The sequence below is a fragment of the Prionailurus viverrinus genome, chromosome X, assembly GCF_022837055.1.
Source record: "Prionailurus viverrinus isolate Anna chromosome X, UM_Priviv_1.0, whole genome shotgun sequence".
Classification (NCBI taxonomy): Eukaryota; Metazoa; Chordata; class Mammalia; order Carnivora; family Felidae; genus Prionailurus; species Prionailurus viverrinus.
The window spans coordinates 79,890,548-79,902,627 of record NC_062579.1 but is presented as its reverse complement, the minus strand read 5'-3'; the positions used below and the strand labels follow the sequence as shown (position 1 = coordinate 79,902,627).

Sequence of the window (12,080 nt, the reverse complement as noted above, 5' to 3'; positions counted from 1 at the left end):
ATTGTGTCAAACTACTAGGTAATAACTTGTTAATCCAGAAAGACATGATTGATGCCTACCAAATCCTTAAGATTTTAATAAGGAATCATATGAGATTCCCCAAATAAACATCTATCTAAGGAAACAGTGAACAAAAGCTATATTATCTGCACATTCTCCAAGTAATTAAGCTTAATCTATCAGTAGGGAATTCAGAATACAAAGAAATACAGGTCCAGTATAAAACTATTATGAGCCAATAACAATACCTAAACTTGTTGAGTGATATAATCTACAATTCTAAAAATAGAAAGGCAAAAAATTGATATCCATATCTGAAAGCAATCACTTAATATATTAATTTTAATGCTCCAAAAATATTTAGTATGATGCCAAGATGTCAAAACTTTTGTTTTAGTACTAATTAGGAAGAGTAGCAATTCAATTGCACTTGAATATTGACCACAGCTTAGATAACATCAGTTTATCAATTTTAAATTTGCTGAATTTGTAACTGAACTGTGATTATAGAATAGAATGTTCTTGTTCTTAGGAAATAAACATTGAAATATTACTGAAGTATTTTGAGGTAACAGTATGTGTGATGGCTGCCACTTACTCTCAAATATATACAATATATGTATATAAATATTTGTAATACATATACATATGTATTTGTAATATATATAATGTATTTAGATTCATGGAGTCAGGGAATGATAAAGTAAAGGTAAATGTTAACAACTGTTTTATCCATGAAAAGGGTATATGCGAGTTTTTTATACTATTCTTTCAACTTTTATGTAAGTTTGAAATTATTTCACAATAAAATGCTGACAAAGCCCTTTTGAATAGCACCTTATAGTAAAAGTATATTTAAGTCATTAATTTAGTATTATAATACAAAAAAGAAAACAGATATAAGTACATCCTAAGTGGTGCTCATTCATAATCAACAATAAATATATCACATATTTTTTTAATAAATGTATTCATAAATAAGTATAGTTATTAAGTGATTGCTTAAAAATGTTATAAAGGAACTTAGAAGTTTACCAGTTTCTAACAGATTCAGCAATTTTTTTTAATGTTTTTATTTATTTTTGAGACAGAGAGAGACAGAGCATGAGCAGGGTAGGGGCAGAGAGAGGAGACACAGAATCCAAAGCAGGCTCCAGGCTCTGAGCTGTCAGCACAGAGCCTGACGCGGGGCTCGAACTCATGGACTGTGAGATCATGACCTGAGCTGAAGCCGGACACTTAAACAACTGAGCCACCCAGGCGCCCCAGATTCAGCAACTTTTAACAGCCTTTGGCTGATACGGTTCTTTTCACATTTATACAAACAAAATAGCCATAAAACAAGAAATTTATTGAATACTTAACCCATTGTAGAAATTAGTTTGATCTGTGGATCCACAGGGAGAGGCTGCATCCTGAATGGATAACTCTTTTTAACAGAATAATCCTGAAGCAGAAGAACTAAACCAACCCGTAGACTTTTATACCACTCAGGACACAAGGCATTCCACATGATCACTGACACTGTGCCTGAACTGTCAGCCACTTCCAAAAAGGTCTAGAAAAAAAGAGTAAAAAAGCACATGCGTATTTGTTACTTTTATCTACAGGGTATTCTAATTTTAAGAATGAGAAAGCAAAACTACAGGGGAATGACTGAATAAGTTATTACATGGTACAATCTATAACTATGCAAAGTTATAAATGAAGGATTTTTAGTGATAGAAAATACTTAAGGAAATGTTAAATAACATAAAATTGTATATACAATATGATTTCCATTTTGTAAGATAATTTATCATATAGTCATGCAATATATTATATGCATACATATACATATAGATGTGATCTATATTACATACATACGATATATGTGTGTAAACATGTGATATGTTCATATGAAAAAAGGGGATGAAACACACTTTAATATTAACAGTGACCCTCTCTGGTAGAATTTGGGGTGATATTTTTTCAGCTTTATTTATACTGCTTTCTACATTTCCAAATTGCCTCCAAGTATGTATAACTTTTATAATGAAAGCTTAATAAAACACCTAAAATAATTCTTGACAACATGTGAAAATACAGTAAAACGTTAGGTAAAAAAACAAACAGGACAGAAATCAAGGAAGTAGTTCTCATTGGCATTATAGAGCACAGAGAGTCAAGATAACAGAAAAGTATCAGCTACATTTGACAATTAAAAGGTCTCTAGTGAGTGCCCAGCTGAAGAAAAAAGCCAAACCAATTGTGTTGAGAAGTAAATAGGAGACAAGGAAGTGAAAATATCTAGTGGAGACTACTTCAAGGAGCCTACCAGAAGAAAAGGAGAGAGGGAATAGAGGAGTCCTGAGGTCAAAGGAGATTTTTTCTTTTTTTTTAAATGAAAGTCCAGAGTATGTCTATATGCTGGTGTAGAAAGCATACTAGTGAAGAAAAGGGTGAAGATACAGAAAAAAGTATGAAGTAGACCAACTGAATCAGGGAACTAAAAAGGTGCCAATACAGAAAGAATTTCTTTTTGTACAAGAAATTACATAAAAATAATACCCTGAAACACACATTTATGTAAATTGTAAATTATTAAATTACATTTATAAAATATAATTTGAACATAAATTATCCTAATAAGGAGTCAGGTCTGTAAGCTATAACCTATAAATGTTACATTAACATGTCATATGTTAATCATGATTTATACCTGGTATGGCTCAATCATCTTTTTATCAGGTTTTCCATAGTATCGCAGTTTGGATTTATGCAAGATTCTCACAAGCAATGCAGGAAAATTCCTTCTGTTAGACCAGGTCATCTCAAGGTGAGAAAGTGAAATTATTTTGGTATCTAGAATAAAAAAAAATAGAATAGAAAAAAATCCTACTTAATATGTCATGGTAATTTAAAATTTCTGTTTTCATGGTTAAAAATGGTAGCGACATCATCCCTAAAGCAACTCCTTCTCACCAGCTAAGCCAGTCTATATACTTCTCATATAGAACTTAATAATACCAATTATCCTTAATAATAATAGCTAATATATAAATATGCCTTACTATATGCCTGGGACAAAGGTAAATATCTATATTAACTAACATAGTGTTCCATCTCGAATGCCCTCCACTTTGTCAAACTGGGTAATTGCTTCCTGAAAGACCTGAATCTAAACTCATACCCCACTAGGTGGGGGGAATGGGTGAAACAAATAAAGGGGATTAAGAGAACACAGATCCTGATGAGTATCAATAAATGTACAGAATAGTTAAATCATTATATTGTACACCTGAAACCAATATAACACCATATGTTAATTATACCTTAATAAACTCATCTCCCTTAAAAATTTTGTGGGAAAAACTCAATACCATGGAATGTTTTCCCACTACTAAGGACTTACATATTTAACTTATACAATTGTTTCATGACATATTTCTGTATTGCCCTCATCGTGGTTTCATGTGTAAGTTCTATATTTCCCAAACATGCCAGACATAGTCCTGCATTAGGGCCTTTGCATTTGCTGTTCCCTCTGTCTGGAATGTCTTCTTCTTAGACACCAGAGTGACTTCCCTCCTCCTCTCCTTTAGGTTTTGCTCAAAGGTCACTTTCCCAGTGATGTTATTCCTTACTACTCTACTGTAAACTGATCCCTTTACTTACTCCCCTTCCCATATTATTTTTCTACATAGCACTTATCTTCTCATACGCCATACAATTTACTTTGAAATTTTAATCTCCATGCCTGCTGGCAAGTACAAAAATTGCTTAAAAGCTATTCACCATCTTTAAAGATTAACTTGTATTTTTAATTTTATTCTTCCTTGAGTTAAGAGAGGTTCCATCTGCATTCCTCTCTACAATTTTGCTCCCTTACAGGCCAGTCTCAATTTTTAAAACTTGAATTTGTATTTGTTCAATATTTTATTTCACAAGGTACCCCCACTCCATTTTTATTTACATAATATATCACTCAACATTTTGGCATGAAACCGTACTTGTAATTTCTTTTTAATAAGAATTTAAATGGAATGTTGTAGTTATACCTGTATCATAAAAAATACTATTTTTAGAGTTAGGCCATCTTGTATAATTTTCCTTGTAGATTCTTCCAAAATATTAATAGCCCAGAATCATAGGTCCCAATATTTGAACTGACATTATTAAGTGATTTCCTTTTTAGTTAGATCAGACAAATTGTGGATCAGATGCGAATTATCTGGAATGTATGTAGAACACTCTTGATCAAGGAAGGCACATATACCTTCACCGATTAGAATAAATTCAAGAGTTATATGCTTTTGTAAACCAGAGTTCTAAGAGCCCCTGCTTCTGCTATAATTGGATCCAGAGAGTTAGCTGTGATCAGACATCTGCCTGATTAATGTTTTGCCAGTTTTGATTTTTAACTCGCAAACTCCATAGAATATACATATCTCTCAAATCCAAAAAGAAATTACAGGCTATACATAGACAATGAAGAATCTGTATAAATTCATAGAAATGTGTTCATTACAAAAAGAATGAAAATAAATAGATACCCAATATAAAATGTTAGATAGTAAGCAATAGAACAGTGATTCTCAAACTTTCTGGTCTCAGAAAGCTTTTACATTCTTAAAAATTACCGTAGCCCTCAAAAAGCTTTTATTTATGTGGGTAATATCTATCAAAATTTGCCATATTATGAAGGAAAACTAAGAAATAAAAAATTATTCATAACTCCTTTAAAATAACAACAAACCTATTATGTATAATATATATGTATGTTTACACACACACACACACACACACACACACACACACACACACGTGACTATTTTCTAAAACAGAAAATGTAGTGAGAAGAGTGGTACTGGTTTACATTTTTGTAAATATTTTTAGTGTCTAGCTTAATAGAAGACAGCTGGATACTCCTATTTCTTTGGCATTCAGTCTGTTCCAATGTCACATATCATGTAGCCTCTGGAAGACTCCACTGTATACTTTCATAAAATTAGAGTGATAAAAAGTAAATGAATATCATAAAAATAGTTTTGATGTTGTGAATACCTTGAAAAGGTCTTGGGGGACACCTCTCGGGGTCCTTAAACCATACAATGAAAATCACTGCAAAAGAACTAACCTAAGGAATGACAAAAGGAATAAAGATAAAAGCTGAAAATAAGGTATTAGAAAAAAGAACTGTTAAATCCAATTCGTTGGAAAAATTAATGAAAAGGTAGATCTCTGACAAGTGCAATCATGACGAAAGAAAACAAAAATATGTTTGAAATGTGATCAACTATAAATCTAGAGAAAAATATTGTTATATATGATTACATATCACTAAACTTGAAAATACCAGTGAAATAGATAATCTTCTAGGAAAACCTGAATTATCAATATTGCCTCAAGAAGCAGAAGAAACCTAGAATACGTCAATAACCATGGAAGAAAATGGAAAAGTTCACAAATAATGACCTCCAAAAATGGCACCAGGTTCTAACAATTAATTTTGAAAACATAGATAATTCCTGAAAAATTATGACAAAAGTAGTACAAAGGGAAAAAAACCTATAAATCCAAATCATTTATGATGGCAAATATCCTAAATCAAATACTTTCAAATCCAATATAGCAGTATGCCAAATTGCTTCATGACCAAGTAGAGTCCTAAACACCTTGTATTGTTCAGGAGGAAGATACAATAAGTTGTGAGTAATCCTGGAGACTGGCACAAAAATCTTAAGTTTAAATAATTTTGTTAAAACATTAAGGGAAGCCAGTAGGAAAATACAAATTAATGGATAACTTCTAAAGCACTAGAAGAAAAAAATTTAAATCTTGCAAAAGTAAAAAAAAAAAACATCATAAAGCAAGGTGTACAGTAAACATAAAGTAGTTTTGCAAGAACAGGTACAAACATCAGTAATGACTTTAAATTTAATTGTGGATTAAATTTATCTCTTAAATGAAAAAGAACTGTTTTGGGTCAAAAAAACAAAATCTTAGTTATATATTTCTTTAAAAAGACAAATGTAAAACAAAATAGAAATAAAAGGATGGACAAAGATACATACACTAGGTCAGTTCTCAAAATGTGGCATTTGTACCACCAGTGGATGGTGAGGCTCTACCACAACCTACTCAATCAGAAACTGGTTGGGGGGCCAGAAATCTGCATTCTAAAACACTTTGGAAGTGATATGGATGCCTATTCATGTTTGAGAACCACTGAACCAAATGTCAACTAAAAGACAGCAATAGTAAATAGATCTACCAGACAAATTAGAATTCAAAACACAAAAAAAGGACAAAGAGACAAACTGCAAACTGATAAAGGGTAAAACCCACCAACAAGATATTACTATGTTATGAAATGAACATTGTAGTAACGCCTAAATCAAAAATTTTTAGAAATACAAGGAGAAATTAACAAAATCACTGTCAAAAAGAGAAGTCAATATTCCTCTCAAAGAAATGGGCAAGTAAAATACATTTAATGATAAGAATATGGAATACTTCAATTAAATTTTTAAAACTTGGTATAATAGGGACTTCGTACCTAATAAGTAAACCTTTTCTAAAAGTTTGAGGGTTGAAGAGGAACTCAAATTTAAAATCAGAAAATATGAGTAATGAGTGAAAAAAAATCTCTACACTTCAAAACCTGGGGTATACAGCCAAAGCAATATCCATGGGAAATTTCAGAATTTTAAAAAGCTTTTCAAAGAAAGAAACAAGGAAATAAATGAATCAAGCATTAAACTCAAGAACGTAGTACAAAAAAAATATGAACAAAGGAAAGTAAAAGATAGCAGAAATAAAGTAGAAAATATCTCCCGGATATACACTTAACTAGTAAAGCCCAAAGTCTTTTTTTAAAAATACCAATTAAACACACAAGCCCCTGGCAAGGCTGATCATAAAAAAGGTGAGCACACAGGGTCCCCTGGGTGGCTCAGGTTAAACGTATGACTTTGGCTCTAATCATGATCTCACAGCTTGTGGGTTTGAGCCCTGCATAGGGCTCTGTGCTGCACAGCCTGGAGCCAGTTTTGGATTGATTCTCTGTCTCCCTCTCTCTCTGCCCCTCCCCTGCTTGTGCTCTGTCTCTCTCTCTCTCTCTCTCTCTCTCAAAAATAAACATTAAAAATTTTTTTTAATAAAAAAAGGTGAACACACAAACATGAGGAATGTAATAGAGGATGAAACAAGAGTAAAATATTTTAAAAATATAAACTAAAATTTAAATTATATATGCATATAAATTATATATATATTAAATTTAAATTAAAGTGTAAAACTACTGCATACAACGTTGAGATCCAGTGAAATGAAATTTCCTAGTAAAATATCAACTCTCAAAAATGGACTCAAGAAGAAACATTATTGATTTCATGAATTTTTCTACAAGAAATTGAAAAGGAGTCATTCTTCTAACCCCCAATACTGGCTCAAGGCCCCAGGTTCAAATAGTTTTAGGGGTAAATTCTACCAAACCTTCAGTGAACAAATGATTTTAAGTAGCGAAAAACAGGCAAGTTTCCCAATTCATTCTACTAGGCCAATATTAATTAACCCAATATCAATATTGGACTAAAATAGTAACCCCTTTTAAAAATAAAATCTATGGAACAAATTTGCTTTAAACATACAGATGTAAATATAACAACCATGACCAAGTAGAGATATAAAAGTGGTTCAACATCAGAAAATACATTAATGTAATTTATGCATTCTTTTATTCAACACTTCCTGAATGCCTACCATGTGACACTGTTCTGGGTATAAGAGAAATGCCCCAGAATGGTGACAAAAAGAAAGTCCTTACCCTCATCAATTTCATAAACCAATGGGAGAAAAAAGGAAAACAACAGATATAATAATTTCAGTGTTATCAATTCTATGAAGAGCATTTCCGTGGTGATGTAATAAGTGGGGAGGGAATACATATTTAAACAGCCCTTTTCTAACCTGTTTTATAAATTTGAGTTGAAACCTGAGGATGGAAAGGAACTTTCCAGGAGGAAAAAGCAGGAGCAATGTACTTGATGTACTTGACGTACTTGACGCAGGAAAGAGTGAGGAGGTTTGAGACCAAAATGAAGGCTAGTATTTCAGAAACAAAATGGTGGAGGGGAGGGGTTAGAGAGGTGAGTAAGGGGGTTCCATAGGGCCGGGGTCTGCAAACTACAACTCATGAGCCAAATCCGGCTTACTGCCAGTTTCGGTAAATAAAGTTCTATGGTAAAACAGCCAAACCCAATCATTTACATATCACCTATGGCTGCTTTCCCTATACCAGGGCCAAGTTGAATAGCTGTGACTGGAGACCACATGTGTGGGGAAGAAAAAAAATTTACTATGTGGCTATTTAAAGAAAGTTTGCTGATGCTGCATGGCCTCGTGCATGCGTTAGGAGGTCTGGATTGTCGTCTAACTGCAATGGGGAGACACTGGAGAGATTTAGGCAGGAGTGACATTACCTAACTTCCATTTTGAAAAGCGGTCTTTAGATCACATTATTTGTTACCTTTGGAGTAAGGTATTGACCAGGAGAGGGCATGAGGGAGACTTATGAAATGCTTCAAATGTTCTGCATCTTGATCTGGGAAGATGGTTATCAAGCTTTACTTTTAAGCTGTATTTTTTTTTTTTTGGTATTTCAAGCTGTATTTTCAAGACTTTTCCACTTTACTCTGTACACATCATGCCTTAATATAAAAGTTTTAAAAAGCACAAAAAATGCACTATAACCAAAGTTAAGAGAAAAGGGACAGAGTGTGAGAAAGCAACTTGCAATATATAGCACACAAAAAACCTCAATACCCATTAGCAAAGAAATAAGAAAAATCAAAAGATATAATTTAAAAATTAGTACGATATGGGGAAATGGGCACTCATATATATGTTAGTGGGAATGTAAATTAGGAAAACCTTTTCAGAAGATGATTTGTCAATATCCATTAAATTAAAAAATGCAAAATACTCTGTAACCTAGCAATTTCACTTCTAGGAATCCATCTATTTAACAGATATACTTGAACATAATGAGCAAGTATGTGTATATCCTAATGATGTTCAGTGTGGATCTAAAACAGAAAAACCAGTAACTGCCTAAAATTGATAATTACCTATTCACATTGGCATGATCATATAAATTATGGTACACTCATCCAAGGAAAGTATATATATGCAGATGTACATTAAAGACGCTTAATGTGTAAACACCAAATCATGCCATGCCACAGAATATTTTTTTTTCAATGATACATACCAAACTGCTGAACGTTTGGAGTTTTAAGAGGAAAGTTGAAGGCACTGGAGGAGGTAAAGGGGTCTTTCACTCCACCCCAACATTTTATTATTAAAAATTTCATACAGCAAGCCTGAAAGACCACCAATATATACCTACTTCTAAATTTTGTTATCAAAATTTTACTATACTTGGGTCTTGCATTTTTAATACAATATACGTTTTTATGTTTATACAAATAATGGACTTTTAATATTATCTTGTGCAAATGCATTTGCTTTTCAGTCTATAATGCTTTTTTTCTAGTTAACAATATACTTTTAAATATACAGTTTGGCTTTTTAGCACATGAACATTGCCTTTTGTAATAAAAATATGGTTTGAATAATGAATAGATATTACTTTCAAGAAAAAGATTTTTACAAATTATTATTCCCCTCTTAATTCTTCTAGACACCAATTTTTCATTTATATATTCCATCCTAAAAATAAAAAGTGATAAGCACTTAAGAGGTAGTGATGCACTACTGTCTTATTCCATACTTGAGATAAAATTCATTCCATTACTGCATCCATGAAATGACTATCTTGCTTTTAAAGCTTAAGTTATTTAAATCATCCTTGTCTACACATTTCTGTATTTTCCCCTTATAATTGGATATTAGTTTAGCTGCCTATTTTTGACCCACCTTTTCACTTTCAAGCCTGTTGCTGTTACACGTCATAGTAAGATCATATATGAGCTAGTATTATGACTGCAATGTAAAAAAAAAAAAACCTGAAAAGCAGTAAATGTAGAAAATTATCATCTATCTTCCTCCAGTACTTGCACTTTTATTTTTTTGTGTATTATTTGTTCCCCATCCCGTACGTGTACATGCCTATAGTACTATCATTCCCCTTCCATCTCTGATAAAATATGTTTTACATCAGTTGCTGATGATGAACAGGCATTTTCACGTTAACTGCCTACTTCTGGTACTGAAGAATTAAACTTCTCAGTATTGTCTGTGATACGTAATAAGAAACATAAGAATGAAAATTCCAAGCCTGCCCACAAAAATCACACGCTCAAAAAAAGCAATATTTACATAACTGCTACAAAGACATAAAGATGGCGTTTCATTAATGCAAATTATTAAGGAATAAATCACGGAATATCCGTTTTTGAATCACGGTTAAAACGCACAACCCACAAATATTTATGCCTTTCATGCCAATTTCAAATCTATATACTCGCCAACCAACACAGTGAGTACTATTTCCACAAACTGAACGAAACGAAGATTAAACCGTAGGCAAACGCACACACGCTATGTGTGCCAGATTAAATTTGAGATGTATTCAGACACTTCCTGAATGGCCACTTGAACAATCAAAGCAATGACGGGTTGCGCAAATTTTCATTAAGCGAGTGCCAATCTGACATTGACGAAAACTTGTCTATTTCCACTCGCGGCTTGAAATGAACAATACCAACGCACCCCCGTTTCCTTTCCCATCAACGCAAGCTCCCGAAAACTATTTCTTAACCCCTCCGTCATTCCCTCCAATTACTTACTGTTAAAATTGTGCTCCTCAGGTTGCTTGTTGGTTAACCAAATATCTCCATATGGATCTTCGTTATTCCACAGGGCCAGGTAATGACTCTTCCCGCCTCTTAAAGGCCTCTCGGGTACCTCCTCGTGCGCACTATTTCTGAATGGAGTTTCTAAAGAAATATCCTCTAAGGTCTCCCCACAGTGGACGTTATCTATGCACAGGATCCCTTGGCCTAATCTTTTCTCGTTGTAAAGACACGAGACTCTGGAAATTTTCATTTCTATGCCGACTTTAAGAATATTTTTATACACGAGAAAGTTCAGGCTGGGGTCCAGGTAGCACTTCTCCTGGTATACCCCGTCTGAGATCGTCACATCATAGCAGTAAAGGGGAGGTTTCGGTATTGTGTCGCGTGGTTCATCCTCTAACAGGTATCTCTGGACGGCCAGCACAGCGACAGGCACCACCTCCGAGGGGGTGACCCACTGCAGAGGTGAATCCGTTATTTGCTCAAGAACCTTTTGGATCCAGGACCTGCGCCCTTGGGCACCGGCCCTTCGGATCACCCCTCCCGGGACCCCAGCCCGATTTCTCTCAGGGTTCGGCAAATCTAGCCCAGCATGTGAGGGGCCGGCCTGAGGCTGACCTAACTCACCAGACATTTTTAGGTAACTGCGTACGCTCCTTACTCCCCAAAGCTAGTCTGTCCCGTCAGAAGCTGAGAGACCAGGAAACCGCGCGCTAGGCGACGATCACTACTCTGATCCCGCCGACTGGTAAGGCTCCGCCCCGAAGCCAGGCTGTGAAGACGTTCCGCGCGCGCGCGCCAGCCCTCTAGCCCCACCCCTCTCTCGGCTAGCTTCCAACTCACAAGCGCTGCTACTAGGCAATCACATGCGCGGTTACGTAGCAGATCCTCCCACCTGGTGCTTGCCTGAATGTCTGGGGGGAGGGGAGGGAGGGGGAGAAAGCGTTGGTCGCCATGGTTCCCAAAATGTAGCAGGAGGGAGGGGGAGGAGCGCTCTGAGCTCTTCTAGAAAGGAGGGTGCTGAGAGGCAATGGAAAAGAGAAAGTGTCTGGAAGCGGGCTATGTAGTCGTAGCTCAGGTGTTTGGAGGTTTGGGCCTTGGGCCAGCTACAGAAAGTAAATTAGAGTTCATTAATATACATGAATGTGATACCACAAGTCTCGTACACTATGAACGGAACCAGATAATGTATGCACAGCCTTCAGGAAAGACGCTCGCACAAAAAGTCCTCCTTAGTAAACCTTAGTTGCTGTTGCTGTAAGCATTATTAGCATA

The 12,080-nt window shown here is 34.8% G+C and overlaps 1 protein-coding gene across 1 annotated transcript in view; it reads right to left on the bottom strand.

The window, feature by feature from the left end:
• RADX (RPA1 related single stranded DNA binding protein, X-linked) overlaps positions 1 to 11,540 on the bottom strand; it is a 92,454-nt gene extending 80,914 nt beyond the window's left edge. The window contains exons 1-3 of the mRNA XM_047844975.1: positions 10,797 to 11,540; positions 2,702 to 2,844; positions 1,366 to 1,558 (exon numbers count right to left, since the gene is read on the bottom strand). Coding sequence (XP_047700931.1) covers positions 1,366 to 1,558; positions 2,702 to 2,844; positions 10,797 to 11,439 — 979 coding nt within the window. The 5' untranslated portion in view covers positions 11,440 to 11,540. The remainder of the gene's footprint in view (positions 1 to 1,365; positions 1,559 to 2,701; positions 2,845 to 10,796) is intronic.
• Positions 11,541 to 12,080: the final 540 nt, after the last annotated feature.